At 47.7% G+C, this 24559-nt stretch overlaps 1 protein-coding gene across 2 annotated transcripts in view; it reads right to left on the bottom strand.

The window, feature by feature from the left end:
- PRKCB (protein kinase C beta) overlaps positions 1-24152 on the bottom strand; it is a 375130-nt gene extending 350978 nt beyond the window's left edge. Inside the window, exons 1-2 of one of the 2 annotated variants that reach the window (XM_061401446.1) lie at positions 23358-24152; positions 22323-22354 (exon numbers count right to left, since the gene is read on the bottom strand). In XM_061401446.1, the coding sequence (XP_061257430.1) occupies positions 22323-22354; positions 23358-23530 (205 nt within the window). In that variant the 5' untranslated portion in view covers positions 23531-24152. The remainder of the gene's footprint in view (positions 1-22322; positions 22355-23357) is intronic. The other variant, XM_061401448.1, reaches the window with a different exon arrangement.
- Between the last annotated feature and the right edge of the window lie 407 nt (positions 24153-24559).

Below are 24559 nucleotides of genomic sequence, written 5' to 3'. Positions count from 1 at the left end.
CCCTGTAACTTAATGATTACTCAAGAAAGCAGGCTTGCTTAGCAACAAAATGGTGCAACAGAAGCATGGGACATGTGCCCAAACAATAAAATAATGGTGGTATGAGATCCACAACCTGCCCGGTGACCTCAGTGAGTTAGCGATCCCTAGGACACCCTCTCTGCATGCATAAAAAACAATAATTTGTGGACTTAGCTCGACAATGTAGGGACAAGAAAACTGCCCTGCTCAACCGGGAGGAGGAGCTGATGATGGAAGCATGACGTCCACTCAAGACAAACAAGGGGCTTCCCTGATGGCTCAATGGTTAAGAATCTGCCTGCTAATGCAGGAGACGCAGGTTCGATCCCTGGGTTCCTGGAAGATCCCCATGCCTCAGGGCAACCAAGCCTGTGCACCACAACTACTGAGCCAGCACTCTAGAGCCCTCGAGCCACAACTATTGATCCATGAGCTGCAACGACTGAAACCCAGGCTCCTAGAGCCAGTGCTCTGCAAGAGAAGCCTCGGCAATGAGAAGCCCGCGCACCACAGCTACAGAGTAGGCCCTGCTCGCTGCAACTTGAGAAAAGCCTAAGCAGAAATGGAGACCCAGCACAGCTAAAAAAAATTAAATAAATAAAAACCTCACACTGGGTAAGGGGCCACAGACAATCAGGAGTCAAGAGAGGGTGTCAGAAGATACAGGGCACTGTCCCAGGATATTTAAAAAAAAGAAGAAAGAAAGAAAGACAAACAAGTTCTTTTCCTCCTCCCCACTTTTCCTTTGATTATGAAACTGCAGGCTAAGTTCTTGGGGTGCCACATATCTCAACCTCTTGCTTGTAAACCTCACAAATGTCCCATTCTAATATGTCGCTTCTTATCTATCACTCTGTCCCTCGCTGAATTCTTTTCTACACTGAGACATAAAGGACCGTGGTACCAGAGCTCTTTGGAGCCCCCCTGAAATGACACCAAATGGTTTCGCCGTCTCCCGGAAGGAGGCCTTCCTTGGTCTGCTGTTACTTCACCATGCTCTCGCCAGCACTTAGCACTGTAAACCTCAACACGTTAAGAGGAGTCCTGCTCTCTTTGAACCCTGGAGTTTTCTCTCTCCTTTCAACATTCTACCTTCTCTCTGCCCCTCCAAAGTTTCTCTTCTTCAAGCTTAATGTTCCTGATCCTTCAACTACTATTTCTTGGCCAAGTGTCCCTTCTCTCTCCTGCTTCTCCTCCCCCTTCACTGACACTCTGCTTCACCCGCTTCCACTTCCTCAAAACTCAATTCATAACCTGGGCTCCCACATGCAGTGGCTGAGAGCTTGGCAGCAGCTCCTTTATCTCCATCCTGATGGCTTGATGGCTGCAGCATCCTTTGTTTGCCAATATGGAAGGCAATGTTTTTCATTCACATAAACCACACTATGATACGTCACAATGCCCTAGCCAAAGGCTGATCAAGGGCCCTGGCAGAATCCCTGAACCACAAGCTTCAGAACAGATGGCCTGGGTTTGTCATCCTCTTCAAATTCTTCTTAGTTTCAAGACCTGGGGCAGGGACTTCCCTGGTGGTCCAGTGGTTAAGAATTCACCTTGCAGTGCAGGGGATGCAAGTTCAATCCCTAGTCGGACAACTAAGATCCTACATGCCACAGGGCAACTAAGCCCGTGCACCACAGCTAGAGAGATCCCACATGCCACAACTAAGACCAGAAACAGCCAAATAAATAAATACTAAAAAAAAAAAAAAAAAGACCTGGGGCAAGTTAATATCCCTGAATCTCCATTCCTTTATTTTTGGGGTGTGGGAGGAATACTGCATGGCTTGCAGGATCTCAGTTCCCTGACCAGGGATCAAACCTGTGCCCCCTGCAGTGAAAGCATGGAGTCCTAACCACTGGACTCCCAGGGAATTCAGTTTCTTCATGGAGGGAAAACGAGACCCATCTCCTCGGTTACTGCAGACTTTAAATGCAGTCATATGTGAAGCATTCAGCTCAGGGCCTCGATAAACGAGCACAGCTCTTCAGGGAAGTATTATCATCCCACAGACATGTCTGCTGTATGTGAACCCTTCCTTCCAAATGACACCAGGACTTCATGCTTCTCAGCCTGTCCTCCCAGCCCAGCAACTCACATACAAAGAAATCAGCTGACTGTGGTCACATGACCATCAAGAGACCTCAGACCTAAAGCCACTTTCTGAATTCCTTATTCAGGGCCACAGCTAAAAATCTACCCATGTGCTAACTCCTTCACTGGTCAAAAACAATTTACTGAAAACATTTTTTCCCACAAAGAAGTTTTCTCGTCCATCAGATTTTGCCAGTTTCACCCACTGCTATGGCAAACAAGCTTTCCTAGCTCTGAAGGATAAGCTAGATCATCTTCAAGCACCCCAGAGCCTGCCTGACCACAGTTCCCCCTCCCTCTGCCAGAGCCCTCCACTCACCCAAAGGCTCTCTCCCACCCAAGCCCTTCACCTTGGTGACTGGGAACTCAGAATCTGACTCAGACAGAAAGTGAAAGTCTCTCAACTCTCTGCAACCCCATGGATTATATATATACAGTCCATGGAATTCTCCAGGCCAGAATACTGGAGTGGGTAGCCTTTCCCTTCTCCAGGGGATCTTCCCAAACCAGGGATCAAACCCAGGTCTCTCACATTGCAGGCAGATCCTTTACCAGCTGAGCCACAAGGGAAGTCCAAGAATACTGGAGAGGGTAGCCTATCCCTTCTCCAGCAGATCTTCCTGACCCAGGAATCAAACTGGGGTCTCCTGCATTGCAGGCAGATTCTTTACCAACTGAGCTCTTGAATTCAATCTGGGCTCTGCAGTTCTCAGGAAAACTCTTTACCCTTCCTAAGCCTGTTTCCTCACTGATGAATGGAGGTGATAATAAGGATGATGATTCAAAGGGATGAAGTCTGAAATCTCCAGCTCACGGCAAGCCCTCAGATATTAGCTGTCATTGTCATCACCGTCACCATCATCATCTCTCCATCCCTTTTATGCAGTCCTGAACTCAAATCTATGTTTGAACCTGTAACTTTGGAAACAACTCTTTAACTTTGTGCCTAGTTTTCTCAGCATAAAATAGGAATAATAAAGTAGTAGCCTCACTGGGCTGTTGTGAAGATTAAAAGGGTTCAGTTCAGTTGAGTTTAGCCACTCAGTCATGTCCAACTCTCTGCAACCCCATGGACCACAGCACGTCAGGCCTCCCTGTCCATCACCAACTCCCGGAGTTCACTCAAACTCATGTCCACTCAGTCGGTGATGCCATCCAACCATCTCATCCTCTGTCGTCCCCTTCTCCTCCCGCCCTCAATCTTTCCCAGCATCAGGGTCTTTTCAAATGAGTCAGCTCTTCACATCAGGTGGCCAAAGTAAAACACTTAGAACCATGCCAGGAACATAGTAAGTTCTCAATAAACGTCAATGTGAGTCAGCAGCATTTGAAAGCCTTATGTGAAGATGTCCAGGAAATGGAAGTTTCCCTGGCCAGTCTTCTGCTGCTGATAGAGACTCTCCTGGGAACACACACACTCAAGCAGGAACAGGTCTAACCCAGACTCATTTTTTCTTCTTTTTGTAAATAAATTTATTATTTTTAATTGGAGGATAATTGCTTTACAATATTGTGTTAGTTTCTGCCATACATCAACATGAATCAGCCACAGATATACATATATCCCTTCCCTCTTGAACCTCCCTCCCACCTCCCACTTCCCACCCCATCCCACCCCTCTAGGTTGTCACTGAGCACCAGCCTTGAGGTCCCTCCATGATGCAGCAAATTCCCATTGGCTATCTATCTATCTTACACGTGGTAATGTATATAAGGTACATGTTTCAACGTTACTCTTTCAGTTTGTCCCTCTCTTTCTTTCCCCCCCTGTGACCACAAGTCTGTTCTCTGTCTGCATCTCCACTGCTGCCCTGCAGACAGGTTCATCAGTACCATTTTTCCTTAATTAGGTCCCATTTGTTTATTTTTGTTTTTTCTTGAACCTGTTTTTTTTTTTTTTTTTTGGTCTCACTTGGAGTGCCTTGGCCCCCAAGTGGCCCTTAGGCCCCAAATCAGAGAAAGCCTAAAGGGAAACACAATGAGGCCAGCTGTCATTTGAGCCCCTACCTATCAAGGACACCAGAGAACAGAAACACAGCCTGAGTCCCAGCCCTCGGAAGGCCCAGCTGGAGGCTGCCCTCGGCAGAGAGTCACCCCGGCGACACAGCCCACCTCTTTGCCTGCAGGCTCTTCCCACATCTCCCGGCAGCTCCGTGAGGCCCCTGAACACCTCCTCCTTCCTCCCCCTGTGCTGATTCTGTTCATAAAACACTTCTTCCTCAACCCACATTATCCCCCAGGATAACCAGTTCTCCATCTGCGGAAGAGGGACAGCTCTCTGCCAGCACTTGACGTAGCACTGGGACACTTCACCCAAGAGACAGGTCAGGCCAGGCAGTTACATCAAAACCAATAATTTCACTTACAAAAAAAGGAAAACTCCTATCCCACACTTAGAATTCTATGTGGAAAAGTAACTTTCATCTGTGATATGTTTAAAGCTCAAAGATGATCATTAGAATAACCTTGGGATGAGAATACAATATCTAATTATAAAGGATTGAAAACAATGCACGTACATCATCTCTAGAAATAAGTAAAGCCTCAACAGTCCATGAACCTCAAGAGTCAATTTCACAAGCCTCCAGACCTCGTGTCTGTATTTCTCACAATGACTTTGAAACCACGTTGACCGTCACCCACAGTGAGAAATACATTTTATATCTGGCCCAGTTCACACATGCCTATAAATGTTCACATGAAATAAAAGCTTTATGAAACCATACTTGTTGTGAGTGTTATGCATTCTGATATTTTCAAGTTTATTTTTTTCACGGTGTTCACGACCTACTAAATTGATTTCATGACACCCTAATGAGTGATGATCCACAGTCTAAGAAACATATTTAAAGGAATTTAGGAAAACTCCTCCCAGCGTGGAGCTGCAAGAAGGTGGAAGGGTGAAGGTCAAGGCACCAAGGTTACAGAGTCCAGGCTTCGAATAAAGCTGGAATTGCCTGTGACTCAGGAGAGCATGGTGGAAGGAAATAAGGGGAGGCATGTAAACCAGGTCTCTGCCCGGTAGCTAGATGACCATGAGCAAGTCATTCCCACGTCCTGCTTGGATTAAGCCTACTTAGATTAAGGCTCTCTATATTTCAATGCTGGAAGATACAGCCTATGAACCTACATGGCAACTAAATCAGTTTTGGGAAGGGACCAAGGATAAAAGCCCACAAGGTTATGAACAGTCAAGGAGACAGGATTTGGAATGTCTCTAAGAAACACCTGGAAGCAGGCTGTGGGCCCCACAGAGGATCCCCTAGACCCTCCTCACACCTGCAGGATCAGGACACTAGTTCCCTCAGAAGGCCAATGGTTCACAGTCCTCCCTAGGACTCCTCCCTTGAAGAAGAAAGCTGCCTTAGGCTTCCCTGGCAGCTCGGTGGTCAAGAATCCACCTGCCAATGCAGGAGACATGGGTTTGATCCCTGGTCCAGAAAGAACCCACACGCCATGGAGCAACTAAGCCCAAGCTCCACAATTTCTGAGCCGGTGCACCTGAAACCTGTGCTCTGCAACAAGAGAAGCCCACAAATGCAATGAGAGAGTAGCCCCCATCCACTGCAACTAGAGAAAAGCCCACGCAGAAACAAAGACCCAGCACAGCCACAAATGAATAAATAATTTGAAAAAGAAGAAAGCTGCCTTGCCCAGGGTAATTCCAGCTCCCCAAGAGCAGCCCACAGCCAGTGCCCACTTGGTGCAGATCCCACTGTCCCATTTCTGAAGGACCATCACAGCTCCAGCCACCAGATTGGCTTTGGCCTCTATTACAACAACTGCACTGCAGTTCAACTTCTCCCTTCCCTGCTTCCCTCCCTCCCTTACAGATGTTGTTCGCAAGAGCTCCTCCTGCTATAAGCCACCTGTCTGCAAATCTCCATCTCTGAAGACAAAGCTGCAATGACATTGGCCAGGGTCACAGGAGGACATTTAAGTAAAAATGGTACCTTTAGGACATTTTTTCAAAGATGTTTTTGAGAACTGTTTTTCGGAACTAACATTTAAGGAGCAATCACATGTTTTTTTGCATTCCTGGTCTCATTCAATCCACGCGGCATCCTGGGAGGCGGGCTCTGTGTTGTTACCTCCATTTCACAGATGAGGAAACCAGAGATTCGAGGGGTTAAGAAAGGCACCCAAGCCCTCACATGTGATCAGTGGAGGGGCTGAGGTCTGAACTCAAGCCCTAGTCCTCATCCCACTCCACTGAAGCTCTGTGATCCATCGGGCCACATGGAATGACACGGATTCACTCATGTCTGTCTCCTTCTCAAATCTCTCCCTCGTGCTATGGATCTTAAGTACTTAGTGTAATGCCAAGTCCACAGCAGGACCCGGGTGGTGGTAATGTGACAATATTTGGTGGTATACTCGGTAGTGATGGTGGTAGCAGTCAGTGCCTCGTGTGCACTAAGCCCTGGGCTATGCCCTTTACATAAAGCATTTGGCCCTTTCATTTCTCTGTGACCTGAGTCCTTTTATGATGTCTAAGTGGTGAGTGGGCTTTCCTGGTGGCTCAGCAGTAAAGAGCCCACCTGCCAATGCAGGAGACTCAGGTTTGATCCCTGGGTTGGGAATATCCCTGAGAGAAGGAAATGGCAACCCACTCCAGTATTCTTGCCTGGGAAATCCCATGGACAGAGGAGCCTGGCAGACTACAGTCCACAGGGTTCCAAAGAGTCAGACACAGGCTGCAGTCCATGGGGTCCCAGAGACAGACACGACACACAGCAAAGCTCACCTGGGACCCGCCACAGATTCGAGTTCCGTCTGGCAGATGCACACTGTACTGGCGCTAAGGAGTCATGAGGGCCACGGTGAAACTGGCCTGCTAGGGTTCCCCAAAATGCCACACGGTCTTTGCGGCTTTTCCCATCAAAAGGAAGAGGCTCTTCCCCTTTTCTTTCTTCCCTTATTTCTCAGGTGGGCTTGTGACCTGCTTTCACTAAGAGAATATGGGAGAAGTGCCACTGTGCAAGTTCTGAGCCTAAACTTCAAGAGGCCCTGTGACCGCTTCTCATGCACTGGGCATGCACCCACCACCACGTGGCCGAGCTCAGGCCAGCCCACTGAAGATGAGACCACCTGGAGAAAAGCCTCAGGGGTCTCAGGTGTGCCTTCCGGGGCCCCAGACACGAGCAGCCAATCCTCACCTGGACCAGAAGGACCGCCCAGCTGAGCCCAGCCCAAGGTACTGACCCACAGAAACATGAGCTAAATAAAACAGTGGTGGTGTGAAGCCACTAAGGACTGGGGTGGTTTGTTAAACACCAGGTAATTGTGTCTGGTCAAATATCCAAAAGTAGAACCACCAAAGGATTCTTCCATAGGAGAGATGACGAATGAGCAAAAGCCTTTTCCAAAGAAGTAACTGAGTGAGCTCATCTCTGACTCAAACCAAAGTGTCTGTGATGTCCATGGGCAACCAGAAGCGGCAAGAATTCTGACAGGCTGGAAAACTGGAAATTCTGACAACAGCCAGATTGTTCTGCCAGCTAAAAGCAAAAAAGAGTGTCTCTTTATTTCATCCTTAGCAACACAAACAGACTGTGTTCTCCTCCAAACATCCCTTCCTGTGTTTGACGAAATAAAGAGGTCTAGCATTTCACTTCTCAGGTTTAAAGAAGTCAAGTTAGAGGTAAAATCAAATACCCCAGCTCCAAGGAAGTCAAAGGAAACCATGGCTCTGGGAGCTTGAGCAGGGTTCGCTGTTTCTCAGCAGGCACCCATTTGCTTCTACTCCTGAGCTGGTCGACACATCCCAGGACCCCCTGAGGTTGACGAACCCCTGTGCCCAAGCTCCGGCCAAGAGAATGCGAGCAGAAGCAATAAGCGTCCCTTCCAGGCTGAAGTGGCTGTGAAATGAGTGTGCTTTCTCATATTCCCTTTCCCCATCCTCCTGCCCAGTGGTGAGTGACCTGGGTGGCTGCAAGGGAGGCTGCCTGACCAGGATCGCCTGCAGTGGATCTGTGCCATGAGTGAGAAATAAATGCTTCCCATCAAGCCACAAAGGTGTCAGGGCTTATCTGTTACAGCAGCTTTCACAGACTCTGACTAATACCTTAGCAAAGAGAGAATGTTTTAAATGCAAGCCCGAAAAGTAGTTTATGAGCTCAAGTTCTCCTAGTAATAACAGAGCCGCATTACTGGGTGGGAAAACTGTCAGGATGCCCTGGCTTCCTTGTTCTACAGTTTGCAATGGATGGGCAGCATTGAAATGAAAAGCAGATGTTCCCCCAAGAAGGCAAACGGCACCATCCCTCTGTGGTTGACTCCAGAAGGTGCTTGTCTCCCCTACAGATTTCACTTCTGTGTGCAGAACTGAAAAAGTCCCCACTAACATTTCTCAGATTCTCAGTGACTTAATGCTCTGTGCTTTTTTTGGCTGTACCACATGACTTGTGGGATCTTATTTCCCCAACCAGGGCTTGAACCCATGTCCTCAGCAGTGAAAGGGCAGAATCCTAACCACTGGACTACTAGGAAATTTCCAAAGCTCAGTGTTTTTTTAATGTTTTTGTTGAAGTGTAATATCATAAGAGAAGATGGGTACAAGTCTGCAGCTCAATGGATGGTCATGAACCCACCATGTAACCAGCACCCAGATCAAGAAACAACATCGCCCAAACCCTGGTGTCCCCTCTTAGTCCCCACCAGTCTTCCTGTAGGTAATCACCACCCTACCTGCTATCACCTATGATTACTACAAATGATTACTTTCATCTGTCCCTGAACTTCAAGTACATGGAATTCTACGGAACATACTCTTGTGCACCTGGTGTTTTTTGCTAGTCATCCGTGTCTTATACAGCTGGAGTTTACTCACTCTTGTTACTGTACAGTATTCCACTGTGCACTGCTGATGGCCATTTTAGTAGCTTCCAGTTTATATACTGTTAAAGGAAATTATTGTCACTCTAGCCTACCAGGGTCCTAAAGTCAGGGACTTCAGCGGAGAAACTCTTTGTCTTTACCGAGAAACATGGCCAAAGCTGAGGTTAAGATTGAAGCGTTCACATACTTCTGAAAATCACTCCTCAACAGGCTTTAATGAGGACAATTTTTGCTGTTGTTCAAACAAAAATGATCTGAGCCTGTAAACCAGGAAGTGATGCGCTCTTTAGGAAAACTGTAGATCAAGCTACAGCAAAACTAGCACTAAAACCCAAATCAAATGACTCCCTCAGTGGATTTATGTTCCCCATACCATTCAAAGGTATCTACGAGTACACACCACGTGCCAGGTATAGATCTGGGTACTCCAGGAACAGCAGGAAGTGAGAGAGATGGAGTCCCACCTCTCTGGAAACTTATATTCTAGTGGGGAAGACGAACACTCAACAGTCAAATAAACATACAATTAGAATATGGAGGGGCTTCTGTGGTGGTCCGATGGTTAAGAATCTGTCTTCTAATGCAGGGGACAGAGGTTCGATCCCTGGTCAGGGAACTATTAATAAGATTCCACATGCCGTGGGGCAACTAAGCTCACACACAGCAACTACTGAGCCCCTACGTATCACAACTAGAAAGAAGCCTGGGTGCCGCAAGGGAGGTCACACAAGAGGCAACTAGAATGTGGTGCAGCTAAATAAATGAATGAACATTTTTTTCTTAGAAAATGTGAAAGTGACAAGGGGTTAGGAGGCTGTACCAGGGGAGAACCTAATTTGGAAGATCAAGGAAGGCTTCTCTGAAGAAGTGACAGCTGAACTAAATTCTGAACAATGAGTAGGAGGGTAGTGGGGTCAGAAGAGAGGGGAGAGTGATTCAGGCTCAAGATAGAACACGTGCAAAAGCCCTGGGCCGGGCAGAGCTGTGTCACACTGAGCAAGACCAGCTGGAGTCTTCAGCTAGAAAGTGAAATTCAAGTTGCAGCGTTGGTTCAAAGAGAGGCTTGTGAGGGCCCAGAGAAGGCAGATGTTAAGGATGCTGACTTAATCCTGGAACAACGAAGAGCAAGCCAACAAAAAGATGGACCTCTAACCAAAATGGAAAATGGTCCTTTACCATCCTATATGCCAACGCTGCTTCCCAAAGAATAATGTTGCCCCAGATAGAATTATTAATACCTCCAACCATACATTTTTCCAGGCACACAAAAAATCCAGACAACTGTCAAAATTCTCCTTTGCCACGTTGCCTAAACTCTAAAGAACGGACCCTACCTTTAGGGAGGGAAGGTCTTCAAAATAGGGCTATTCCATAAGAATCAGCACCCCCACCATCACATCCAGACAAGAGACAGTCCTGCAGACCTCACTCTCTACCTTCACCCACATTATATAGGAGTCTTCTTCAAAGGGCATGGTAGACATCCCACCCACAGCCTAAAGGGACCTCCAGAGTTTAAAGGGAAACTGGTCCGAAATCTATTTAAAGTTGAAATGCCATCAACACGTTTTCAAAATGAGGCAGCAGGTGGGGCAATCACAGATTTCAATTCAATTCAATTTCAATTTCAGTTCTGAGGTTTGCCGCCAATGAAAGCATTGAAAGCCAGGAAGCTAGCACAGAAAGCACTGAGCTCAGCCACGTTCAAATCGCCTCTCTCACCGCAGCTGAGCGCTCCACCCTCAAATCCACTGTCGGCTTCCCCGAGTGCTCTTGACCATGACACATAAGCACCTTCATTCTTGCATCATGTCCTTGACTCGGGAGCATTCATCTTGCCTCCCAACAAGATGATAGACTGAGTTAAGGACAAGACAGAGTCCAGCCCGTGGAAATAATGGAATCAACTCTGTTTATCAAGTACTTACTGTGTATCAGCACGGAGCTCAGGAAACACCAGCCATGAGCCCTATAAACTAGGTTCTAATGACAGCCTTTGACCTCTGAAAAAACCAAAAGCTCAAAGAGCTTCAGCAACAGGATCAAGGTCCCATATGTGTGTACTCATTTGCTCCATCGTGTCCAACTCTTTGCGACCCCGTGGACTGTAGCCCGGCAGCTTCCCTGTCTGTGGAATTGTCCAGGTAAAAGTGGGTTGCCATTTCCTACTCCAGGAGATCATTCCAACCCCAGGGATTGAAGCTGCATCTCTTGCGTCTCCTGCATTGCCAGGCAGATTCTTTACCACTGCACCATCTGGGAAGCCCACTATAAGAAGCCAAGATTTAGGAACTTCCCTGGTGCTCCAGTGGTTAAGTCTCTGTGCTTCCGATGCAGGGAGCATGGGTTCCATCCCTGGTTGGAGAACTAAGATCGCACGTGCCACCCGGCAGAAAAAAAAAGAAGCCAAGATTTATATTGACGCCATCCTGTCTCCAAAGCACAAATCCTTTACCTCCAGTGGAACATGTGCTCAATAAACACGAGCTGGGTGCCTGAGAGCAGGAGAGGAGAAAAGGAGTAGGAGGATTCCTTCTAGAGACAACATCATTTCTGTGGCCTTCTACGATTAAAGATGCAGCAAAGAGTGATATCCCTATTGTTAGAACCATAAAAATAACCCAGTAACCACCTCCCAAAATAGAATCATCAACAATATGACTGACACGAAAATCCAAATGTCTCTTTAGGATGTGCAAAATAGCAGCAGCCCCTCCACGCTCTGGGAACACCCCACCCCATCCCCCGCCCATCAACACCACCACTGCTTCTAAATGGTCATTTCAGTCTCTCTTATCTGACCTCCAACCCCACCAGCCTGGAATTTCAGGAACTGAGTCACAGCAATTACAGTTTCAGAATACATCTCATTCTCTTTTTCGAACATTTGGCCATCTCACTCACCCCCACACATCCCGCTCTACAGCAATAACAACAGTCACTTCCTAGTCACTATGCTCCTTCACAAGGTCCAGACACCCCCCCGCCCCAGCCCCCACATGACGCTGCCCTCCCACCAGCTCCTCCTGCACGCACACCCCCCACTTCCTGTTCCCGCCGGAGTCCGTTCACTCTTCCAGGGCTCCATGTTGCTCTCCTCTGCCCGAAACACCCACCCCAGCCCTCACCCCCTGTCAATCTGGGAACTCCCACTCCTGCTGGAAGATTGTTCCCAAATGTCAGCTCCAGTGTGGAATCTTCTCCTTTCCTCCCAGGAGTACGGATGTCATTCAAAGCCTTTTCACACCCTTGGTGTAATACTTCTCATTTATGTACCGGAAGTAACTGGTCCTGCTGTTCTCCTCTCCCCTCCAAAGACCAGAGAGATTTTCAAGGGCAAGCACAGTGTCTTCTTTCTTTCCAAAGCCCATACTGCAACCTGATGTTAAACAATGTATTTCTTCTAAGTTACTTAATTGCTGTTCTTCCAATAAATGTCCCTGGGCTCTGGCTCCTTTACTGGTCTAGTTTTAGCTCCTAGAACAGTACCCAATTCGTGGTAGGCACTCAATGAATATTTACTGAATGAATGGATAGATGGACAGATGGCCAGATGGATGGGGAAATGGCTGGATGGATAGATGGATGGATGATGGAACAGAAAAACAGCTGGGTGGACAGAGGAATGGATTGGTGGGTAAATGGGTAGATGGATAGACAGACGTGAAAGTGAAAGTGAAAGTCAGTCTTTTCCCACTCTCTGTGACCCTATGGACTATACAGTCCATGGAATTCTCCAGGCCAGAATTCTGGAGTGGGTAGCCTTTCCCTTCTCCAGGGGATCTTCCCAATCCAGGGATCAAACCCAGGTCTCCCACATTGAGGGTGGATTCTTTACCAGCTGAGCCACAAGGGAAGCCCAAGAATGCTGGAGTGGATAGCCTATCCCTTCTCCAGCAGATCTTCCCGATCCAGGAATTGAACCAGGGTCTCCTGCATTGCAGGTGGATTCTTTACCAACTGAGCTATCAGGATAGGTGTATAAAGGCAGGATCATATTTCACCAGCCCAGGGTCACAAGGCCATGGAAAGACAAAGCCAGGATAGGAAATCGTGTCTATTCGATTTCTAAGCCTTCACTAGCAAGTCCAATTTTTACTGCCTATCTAGAGACGCAAAGTTTGGTTAACTGGGCAGTGGGCAGTGGCAAGGTGAAAGAAGAGTCTAGAATTTCCCCCAGGAACATTGTTACTGTTGAGCAAAGTTAATTTCTCTTTACTAAGCGAATGCCAAGACTCAATAAGGAGGACCAGAACCCTCCTAGTCTGGATCTGAGTTCTCCTTCTGACCCAGTAGGGCAAATTTTTGCATGTGGGCTACAGGGGAAAGAGACATCCAAAAGACATAGACAAGCAAGCAAAGGACAATTCCCAGGACTGACATATATACACTACCATGTGTAAAATAGATGGCTAGGGGAACCTGCAGTATAGCACAGGGAACTCAGCTGGGTGCTCTGTGATGGCCTAGAGGGGTGGGATGGGGAAGAGGGTGGGAGGGAGGTCTAAGAGGGAGAGGACACACACACACACATAGCTGATTCCGTTTGTTGTACAGCAGAAACCAACACAACACTGTAAAGCGACTATGTGTGTATGTTAAGTCGCTTCAGTCATTGTCCGACTCTTGCCAATCATACCAACCATAGCCCGCCAGGCCCCTCTATCCATGGGAGTCTCCATGTAAGAATATTGGAGTGAGCTGCCATTTCCTCCTCCAGGGGATCTCCCCAACTCAGGGATTGAATCCGCATCTCTTAGGTCTCCTGCATTGGCAGGTGGGTTCTTTACCACTAGTGCTACCTGGGAAGCCCCATAAAACCACTATACCCTTATTTAAAAAATAAAAAAAGAAAGTAAAAAAGAAAAGGTAGCAACAACAGCAACGATAACAACAGTAACATTAATAAAGGCTATCATCCTGAATAAACGCTATCATCTCTTCCAGACACTGTCAGAGTCTGAACTGCTGTGCCTTTCAATTCTGTGCAACACAGCTTCCCTGCAACACCAAACGTTTCTGGGAAGACACTGAAACCCCTCTTCCTGACTCACAAGGAGGAAGAGCCAGTAAGAAATGAGGCCCAGAGGAAGAACAGCATGAGGCTCAACATTAGTTAAAAGTGGATTACAGGTAGAAACTAATATACCTGTATGTTTCTATAATTCCCTGTAGTCCCTTTATTAAACACACACACACACACACAAAGGACTCAGATTTTTATGAGACTGAGACTTTCTTCTTGAAGCAAGCAGAAAGATGGAAAGAGAACTGACAAAGGATCTTCCTCTACATGTGAATCAATGCTGCTTATTGTGAAACTGCTTAAAAATTATCTTCCCAACGAGAGAAAACACACCGCCCAAGCCAATGGAATGAACCAGCAATAGGAAATCAGCCATGGACCCAGGGTGAGGAAGGTATTCAGCAGAAAATGCAAATAATCTTGTGCCCTTGAAAACTGGCTTTTAGCTCACAAATGCCTTTCGCTGATAGATTTTGCTTGCTCTCTCTCTCTCTTTAATTGAAATATAGTTGATTTGCAATGTTCAGTTTCTGGTGTACAGCAGAGCGACTCAGTTGTATACTTCTATATCTTGTAATGAACTAATGGAAAAGAATTTCTGTGTGTACACACACACACACACACGTATAATTGCTCTATTTATTCTCAGTCTGTTGCCTCAGACTTGCCCCTCCATCTCTGAAATGGTGATTTTTCTCCTTTAGAACAACCTCAAACGGCAGTCCCTGAACAAAAAGGAAGCCAGCTCATCACCTGAGTTATTAGCTAAGAGGAGACAACGTTTTCTGTCTGTCAAACTGAGAGAGAAGCCATCTTAACATAATTGTCTAATTCTACTCAATATTCATCGTACCAAGACACAGATAGATTCAGGGCTTATCCACGGAATGTCACAGAGATAAGACCTCCTGTGTATCTTTATCTAGGATATGAGCCACTTCACAATACAGATTTTTTAGCTCCAGTTCCTTGACAACTCAGACTTTCTCAGATTACCTCAAAGAATGAGAAGTTGTTTGATGTTTAATTCCCTGACTCCACCCCAACTGTTACATAGGCTAGCATCCCCTACATGCCCCCACAGCACCCTGAACATCCCCTTCAAAGTCTAACAAAAGAGAAGCTTTTTATTGGAGTATAATAGCTTTGCAATGTTGTGTTAGTTTCTGCTGCACAATGAAGTGTGGACGCAGCGTGGAAGCAGCTCTATGTACACACAGATCCCCTCCCTCTGGGCCCCCTCCCACCCACCCCATCTCAGCCCTCTAGGTCTTCACGGAGCAGCACCGCGTTGCACTTCCTGTGCTTTCCAGCAGGTTCCCACTAGCTCTTTACGCAAAGCAGTGTATATATGTCAGTCGGTCTCCCAAGTCGTCCCGCCCTCCCTTTTCCCCTCCTCTTTGCCCACATGTCTGTTCTTTCATCTGTATCTCTATTCCTGCCCTGGAAATAGGTTCTTCTTTACCATTTTTCTAGACTCCACATATATGCATTAATATATGATATGTTTTTCTAACAAGAGTGAAATTAAACATTGCTGCAATGATTTGTATCGATAGAATGTCTTATCTCTCCCATTACACTGGAAGCCCCACGACAATAAGAATCTTCTCAATCTCATTCACCATTGTGCTCCTGCCATCTAACATAATTCCTGATACAGGGAGTTTAATGAGTGAATACTTTTTGGAAGGAAGGAAGGATGGATGGATGGATGTGGTAAATAGACAAATTTCCCACCAGATTTCCAAGCATTCATCACACCTCCAAATGCCACATGTAAACGCTCTGGATTTTGTGAATGCTATAAAAAGGTCAACAGTCTATCACACAATTTTTTTTTACTTTTGTATTACTTTATTTTTTAACCATGTGTGTTTTAAACACAACCCCCCCATAAAGATAAATGTCTAAAAAGAAAAATGAGAAGGACACAAGGTTGCTATTTCCCTGGGGTCTCTCTGGATCCACTCCGATGGGGACCAGTGAAGCCTCATCTGTTTCTGGTATGTGTCTTTAGAACATAAGCAAGTGCTGGACCAAGTGGTAAGCAGGGCCTCCTTCCCACCTCATCACCAAATCCCCTCCTCACCTGCCTCTTTTCTCTCTAATTTTATCCATTTTCTTATCTTTTGTCAGTTTTTATGTCCTCTTTTCTTTTAAATTTAATCTTAAATTTGGTATTTCATATTAAGAAGAGTTAAGAGTTGACAGTTAAGTTAAATGCACTCACATTTGCTGTTCGGTCGCTCAGACACGTCTGACTCTTTGTGACCCCAGGGACTGCAGCACGCCAGGCTTCCCTGTCCATCCCAATCTCCCAGAGTCTGCTCACATTAGGATTATTGTGAAACCTACTGCTAGGGTCTAAGGCAGCTCTATCCAACAGAACTTTCTGAGAAGCATTATACAATTTCAATGAAGACACAGGATGAATGATGTCAAAGAATCCTTGTGATTAGATCAAATGCCAAGAATGATAAGGGACCAAGCTTTTGAAAACATGAGCCACAGATAATGAAATTCTCAGCTGGTTCCCCTCTCCAACCCAGGAATTAATTGGGCTGCAAAGACAAAAGACTAGAGGATTAAAATTGTACTTAATAATTTAACTACTTGTAGCTGAAAAGCACCCAAAGGAGACACATGTTATCAAATTGTGATATACTGGTCTATTTATGTGTATATGCACATGTGTGTGTGCCTGTGTGCATGTGTAGACAGAGACAGAGACAGAAACAAAAAGATAGGGAGAAAGAGACAGAGGCAGAGGCCCCAACAGCAAGAACATGTACAAATTATTTTCACACCTTTGGTTTATCTTTTGACCAGTTAAGTTCTCTGAATCTTTTTCTTTACTGACCCAAATGCACCATAAGCATGCTGCATCTGCTTCCGGGCAGTACTTGGAGTATCACTGGTACTCAGAAATAATATATTTTTTAATGAGTTTCTAATAACCAGAATATCATATCAACTAGATTTTCAAAGGTCATATTTTCCATATTTACTTAGAAAGGCATTCTGTTGCCCAGTGACCAAGCTTCAAGCTCTCCCTGAGTGCTCTACAGCTCAAAATGAATTGGCTGCTGCCTTTTCAACAAATCAACCTTTCTTCTTGTTCAGATCCAGCATTAATCTACCCTTAAAATTTTTTACTTCATTTGGGACTTTGAGCCCCAAATCCCATTTCAGGTGGAAAAAAATAAAAAGTCAAACCAACAAACACAAATTCAAAAAGCCTGTGTCTTTTATCCACCTGGGACCCCTAGAACACATTCAGAAGAAGCCAAGAGATAAGTGGAGTCTCACTCACAGGCCTCTGGGATCTACTTCTGGGAAGGGAGAGAAGTGGAATAACAGAGGCTCCAGTAGCCTGTGGCCTGACATGTGACTGTACACACAAAAAGGCCCTCTGGGTATTTCCCTGGTGGCCCAGTGGTTAAAACTCCATGCTTCCAATACAGGGGGTGCGTGTTCAATCCCTGGTTGGGGACCTAAGGATCCCACGTGCTGCATAGCATGGCCAAAAATAGGGGGGGCCCTATTAATGATTTTACTGAGAAAGTTCAGTGTGAACTTGAAGACATCATAAGTTCCTAGGGAAAAAAATATGCCAAAAATAAAATGAACATTTGATTCATCTTTGTTGTTTTTAAAAAGTACATATTCTAATTTCTATGTGCTAACTACAGACTAAAATAAACTTGAATCCTATAAAGTCAAAGTTGATGAAACCAGCAATGACTGGATTCATGAAATACTTTGGGATTTTTAAGAATAATGTCTATTATAAGGTTTTTAAAAAGCAAAGTGAACTATATTCAATATCCTGTGTAAACTATAATGGAAAAGAATATTTTAAAAAGAATGTCTACATGTGTGTAGCTGAGTCACTTTGCTGTACAGCAGAGATTTGCACAACATTGTAAATCATCTGTACTTCAATAAAAAATAAAAATTAAAAAACAAGGCTTAAAAACATGTTTTCTAATCTATGCAGGAAAGGGGACAGCTGGTTTATTCATTATAATCATCAATGCTAGGTTTTCATAGTCAGAAAATTAGTGCACTGGGGTTTTTCTAGTGAGTCCATGGGAAGTTTAGATTCTTCTCACAAGACGGGTGAGAAAATATAATCTAAGCAAGCTGGCTGGCTGGGGCCAGACTCACTGGTGTTACCTGAAGTCTGCAAAGAAACATACCTAAGAAGAAAACCCACCTAAATACATGAAAGTCACAGTCATTTAATGAGTTCCTGTATTAACTCTGTCCCCTGTTGACACAGTTCCCTACAGCTAAAGAAGTAATAATTATCATCTAACTTAGAATTAGCAACAGTGGATACTTCTCTTGTACCACTTCGTTACTTTTCACCATAACCCTATAAGGTAGGTACTATCAGCCCATTTCACAGCTGAGCAAACTGAGGCCACGACATATGGAAGACTTGCCCGATTTTACACAGTTGTAGGTGGCAGAGCATAGATTCAAACCCAGTTCTTTCTGACTCCAACCACATGCTAGGAATTCTAAATCTCTGTATTTTATTGTCTCCCTATTTCTAATGATGTCACTTCCTTAAAAAAATTTTTTTTTTTCCTTCTCTGCCAAACTGCAAAAGCTTCTTGGGCTAAGAGTCTAATTCCACCCAAAGCCTTGTCTTAATTACAACTAAGGCACAAATGGCAGGTCTGCAGCTCCTCTAAAGAATGCTACAGAGACAAGTCTGCCTTGCTTATCTGAGGGATCCTATTTCTTATTCAGAATTTAGGCAGTGTCATAATAGAGATTCTCAGCTCCAGTCCCCTGTCACCAGAGACATTCTTAAACTACCTCACCGAGAATGGTCTTATAGAAAATACAGAGAGTGGAAACAAAACGGGAGAAATTATGTGGCAGTCAATCTAGATTTTTGTACAAAAGCAAGAAAATCTATTCTTCAGCTCCCTGAGCACACACAAATTTACAATTTCCCATGGTTTATGGACTTTCCATCTTAGCATCCCCAATTTCCATGGCAGCACCATGGAGCCTGGGGCTCAGTGGTTTCCTTGCCTTATGATCATCCTACACACCTCCTACCCAAGAATGGCAGAGGCTGGATCCCTAGTCCCTTCTATTTTTGAGGTGGAAAACCCCCCACCCTAGCTTTTAGCTGGGACTAGGGCTACCTGAAATTAACATCACATTTCCCACACACTCCTTTGCAGCAGCAGGGTGTGGGTATTTGATCAAGTTCTAGCTAACAGCATTCAGGCAGAAGTGTAAGAGGCAACTTCCTGTTCATGTGTCCTTCGCCTTCCTTTACCATTCCTCCTACCGTTGGCTGAAATAAAGATGTGATGACTGGATAGTCCAGCATCCTTCTTGAACCATGAGATAAGTTTCACTTCTGGGGTTGTAGAGTGGAAAACTGAAAAGAACACAGGACCCTGGCCTTTGGACCTCTGACTTTGGTGACAATAAAACCTTAGGCATTTTCTATGCAATGCTGATCCCATTTTCATTAGATTCACCCTGAGGAAATACGCAGTGCCCAAAATGCTTGAATAAGGAATAGCTCTGAGGTTCCAAGATTAGTCCCAGGTAATTCTGAGCGTACCTGAGAACAATCTTAAGTAAGGAGTAAGTGTTAGTTGCTCAGCCGTGTCCAATTCTTTGCGACCCCGTGGACTGTAGCCCACCAGGCTCCTCTGTCCTTGAAAATCTCTAGGCAAGAATACTGGAGTGGGTGGCCATTCCCTTCTTCAGGGGATCTTCCCAACCCAGGGATCGAACCCAGGTTTCCGGCCTTGCAGGCAGATTCTTGACTGAGCTGCCAAGGAAGCCCCAGGATAAGAGGATAATCTTTCCCTTTCCTAAATATCCCTAAGCATGAAGTCCTAAACAACTCAATTTCAAGGGCTGTCAAACTGCCCCTTCCCCTCTCTGGCTCCTTCCCACCCAGCCCAGTTGGCATATATGAACAAAGCAGTAACACAAGGTGACCACATGTTCACAGCTGGATTTTGACTCTAACATGGCAGCTGGTTTCATAGCAAAGTAACCCTGCAGCCCAGTCTCCTCTTACACACAGCTGCCCCACCACTAGTTTAGTTTGGAGACAATCCTAGGAGATGATATCTTCTGAGTGCTGAGTCTGTGCTGACCTCTGGTCCAAGCATCTTACATACTGTTAACAACTTGGAGCCACTTAGCAATTTTTAAAGGTAGGTATTGTTACTGGACCCATTTTATAAATGAAGAGCCTGAGGTACAAAGAGGCTAAGTAACACAGCTGCAAAGTCTCAGGCCAAGATTCCAAGCCACAGTGATAGCCTGACAGGCTGTGCACATGCCCACTACCCTACATTGCCTGGAGAGGAGATAAAGAAAAGTGATTTAAAAAATTAAGCATGGCGACCTCTTAAGCTGCCATGTTTCATTAGAAACTTTAATTCTGCCTTAAGAGCTGCACCAGAAAATGCTGACCACTGTTTCTTCTTTGAATAAAAGGATCTCCCGCTTCAGATGTATCATTACCTGCATGTTGCAAGCAACGTTCCCATCGCTAATAACTGCAGAGCAGCTGGGATAGAAAAGCTGCATTAAAATGTTCAAAAATCACCCTGGACCTCAGCAAGCCACAAAGGCAGAAACTGATTCATGAAAGTGAGAGGTAACCTCAAAGATCTACGTGTTCCTGGGCTAAGACACCACTGGCATTCTGCTCGAGGGGTTAATGTTCTAGAAAACAATCCAACAGTTTGCACCAGAACCAAAATGTTGCCATTTAAAGGGATGTGGGAAATCCTCTCATGCAGTGTGTAAAACTGGGGCTCCAAATTCTGGTAAAGGAGGAGGGGTATGGGGGTCTATGACACTCACCAGCTAAGCGAGCTCGGCTCAGATTTCAGGTTAGAGGACATACAAGTCTCAGAAGAAAGCAGTGCCACGCTGCAGGCATTCTGTACAACTGACAATGCCACCCACACTCACCAGGGATCACTTTACTTTCTCTGGAGGGTGGAGGTGCTACAACTAAACTGTCAGTCAGTGCTAAGTCACATCTCAGACTCTTTAATATTCAAATGCTTTCTTCCCCTGATCTCTGCCCAGCTTATCAGGGCAATCAACTGGTCCCTAAGACATTCCCCAGAAATGTGACATTTCTCACCAAACTCAGCCATAGCTGGTCTAAAAACAGGCACTTCCCAGACCAGAGGTTGAAACTCTTGGCCCTACAGGGGCCAAAACTGGGTGAAGCAGGCCTGGTCGCGATCGATTGAGACAAAATGGTGAATGTGCACCCTGCCTATTGAAAACAGCTGCTCTCAGCTCCAAACGGTAGTTCTAAAAAGACAGTGGGACCAACAGTCAGCACACTTGAAGCTGCAAAGTCAGATACGTTTGTGAAATCTTCAGTTCTAAAATGTTGACATCAAATTAAAAAAACGTTTGACACCCTAAGGGCTAAACAAGACTACAGGTGATCTGGCATCTGGAGAGAGAACCTGCAGTTAGCGACAGCCGAGTCACCCCTAGGCTGCGCATCCCTGGCTAGGGTCAAGGATCTCAGGCCTGATGCAAGGACCCAGGTAAGCAGTCACTTGGAGCCTTCCTGTACCTAGCCAGAAGAGAGAAAAGGCAATTTAAACCAGGATCTGAGAAGCACTCCATCTGGAACCACTTCTTCAGAGAGGGCAGAGGCCCAGGGGACAATCACAGTCGCCTTTCTAGGGGATACACCATCTGCAGAGGCAGAGGCCACCTGTAGAGACCTCCATGGGGCAAGGGATGTGAAAAGGCATGAGAGCAGGAATCGGTGGGGAGGGGCTTCCCAGGTGGCGCTAGTGGTCAAGAATCTGCCTGCCAGTGCAGGAAAGGTAAACAATGCAGGTTCGATCCTTGGGTCGGGAAGATCCCCTGGAGGCAACCCACTCCAGTGTTCATGCCTGAAGAATCCCATGGACAGAGGAGCCTGGTGGGGTACAGTCCATGGGGTCGCAAGGAGTTGGACATGACTGAAGCGACTTAGCACTCATGCGTGCACCTATCTGGCGAACTGACCAGGCAGGACAGGTTCACTCTTCGGATAGCTGCAGGAAGGCAGAAAGGGCGGATACACTTCCTTGGCCAGCGGGGCCTCTCAGCCCCACCAGCCCTTCCTGGATGGAGCACCTCTGCCCCACATACAGCACCCCTTGTATTAACAAGACCTTTCTGTGGTGATGAATTCCTAAGTTGGGAGGTCACTCTGACAGCCGTGGTGCCTTCACTCTCTGCCTAATTCAGTCACTTCTAGGAAGTCTTTTTTTACCTTCTCTTTGCACAAATGGGCCAGAACCCCACAGCCTACCTTGGCACTGAAATCCTTGCTTCCCGAAGCCCCTGCAAAGGCAGAAGGAGGCATGTCAGACAGCCCGAGGGGCCCAGCCGCCGGTTAGTTCCCCCGCAGAGTCACCCCACTTCCCCTGCCCCTCTGGCCCAGGTGCAACCTCCCAGCCACAGGCGGGTGCCCAAGAGTCTTCCGCCTTTCAGGGGGAGGGGGAAGGTAGGAGTTCAGCGGTAACCTCCATCTCCCCTCAAAAAGCAGAGAGAGGAGTTTGCGACCACCAGGTGGCGGGGTTGGGGGAGCGTTTCCGTCGTGGTGGGGGCGGAGGGCAGGCAGGAGATCTGCCCACAGAGATGCCCGCGTACCCTCGGAGAAAGAGAAAAGAAAAAGACGCATCGGGAGGGAGACTGGCAGAGCCCCCGCGGCGATGGTGTTTCCGGGAGGACAGGGACGGAGAGAGGACTCCCCATGCCCAGAAGGACCGGGGACCAGAGGGTTCCCGCAGTGATGTGCACCGGGAAACCGAGGAGTGGAAAGGAGAACCCAGGCCCGCAGGGAGGAGCAGTAAAGAGATAACACAGGGCGCTGCCCTCGGAGACACGGAGGAGGAGGAAAGGATGCCCTGTGCCCGCAGGGAGATAGAGAGAGGACACTCAGGGCGCTGCCCCCGGAAAGGAGGGAAGGGGGGTGAGGGTGCCTCGAGCCCGGAAGGAGGCGGAGGGACAGGGAACCCCGTGCGAAAAGGCACTAGAGACGCTGCCCTCCCGGGGAGGGACAGCCGTCCGCGCCGCGGCCCCAGGGCGCTCCGAGGCGACTGGGAGGGAGACAGGGCAGGAGGCACCCCGCGGTCGGCCGTCTGGGACCCGGGGGAGCGGGAAGCCGCAGGACCGTCCACCGGGGAGTCCAGGGCAGAAGGGTCCGTAGCGGGGAGCTCCGGGGATGTGGGGCTTCTCCTCCCTCGGAGGCGCAGGGCGGAGGGGGGACGCGGACAAGGGTCCCCGCGCGCGCGGCGCTGCCCTCGGGGCCCCGAGTAGGTGCCCTGCGCCGGCGCGCTCTCACCAGATGAAGTCGGTGCAGTGGCTGCAGAAGGTGGGCTGCTTGAAGAAGCGGGCGGTGAATTTGTGGTTCTTCACCTCGTGCACGTTCTTCTGCCGGAGGGCGCCTTTGCGGGCGAAGCGCACGGTGCTCTCCTCTCCCTCGCTCGGCGGCGGCCCCGCGGCCGGGTCAGCCATCTTGCGCGCGGGGAGCCGGAGCCCGAGAAGTGCCGGCTCGGGGCCGCGGGACCGCGGGCTGCGGGCCCGGGAGGCGCGGAAGGAGGCGGCCGCTTAGGCGCCAGGGGCCGCGGGCGCTTCCTCTGCGCCGGCTCTGGCGGCCGCGGCGCGCGGAGCTGGAGCTGTCACTCGCCCAGCTGCCGCTGTTAGTCCAGCTGCGCTTGGCACCGCTGGCCCCAGCTGCGGGGGAGGGGGGCGGAGCCCCGGGCAGACCCCGCCTCCCTCATTTGCATCGCCTCCAGGCCCCGCCCAGCGCCGCCAGCTGCTTTACATATTAGCACCCCGAGGCTGCCGGCCTCCCAGCGAAGCGTTCTCAGCCGCAGTGCTGCGGCGGCACCGGGGACCGCAGTCTGCAACCGCCAGACCTGAGCCTCGGCCCCCCCGCGCCGCGCACCCCCGACCCTGTCCTCGGCCTGGATTGCAAGAAGGCGATAAGCACCTTGGGTGCGCCCGGGGAAACCGAGAGCGGAAAAAGACTGATGGAGCTGGGGTAGGGGGGTGGGGGGAGGAAAAGGGGGAGCGGTGGGGAGTGGAAAGGGTGGGTGCGACGGTTTCCAACCGGGCTTCTGCAGAGACTGGTACCCATCCACAGCCTATCTGTGCCATTGGTCACTCTGCACGCGGCTCCTGGAGGGACGGGCTCCCGCTGTCACTCATTCGGAAAGGCCTGTGGCTCCACACACACACACACACAAAGACGCACACACGTACTGCAGAGGGAAGGGAGGAGTAATCATTGTTTTATACATACACGTCTAACTCGACCACGAAGACAATTCTTGGCTTTGCTCGCCTGATCGTTTAGAAGAAAACTCCCTACTTTCTGTCCATCCCCTCCACAAAGAGACTCAGTTTCTGTCAACTGTAAAATGGGGCCATTAAAGGGAGTGGGGAGGTGGAGGGAGGAATAAATTGGGAGATTGGGCTTGACATATATACACTACTGTATATAAAATAGATAACTAATAAGGACACACAGTGTAGCACAGG

This window comes from Bos javanicus, chromosome 25, assembly GCF_032452875.1.
Source record: "Bos javanicus breed banteng chromosome 25, ARS-OSU_banteng_1.0, whole genome shotgun sequence".
Classification (NCBI taxonomy): Eukaryota; Metazoa; Chordata; class Mammalia; order Artiodactyla; family Bovidae; genus Bos; species Bos javanicus.
This window is presented reverse-complemented; position numbering and strand designations above follow the sequence as displayed.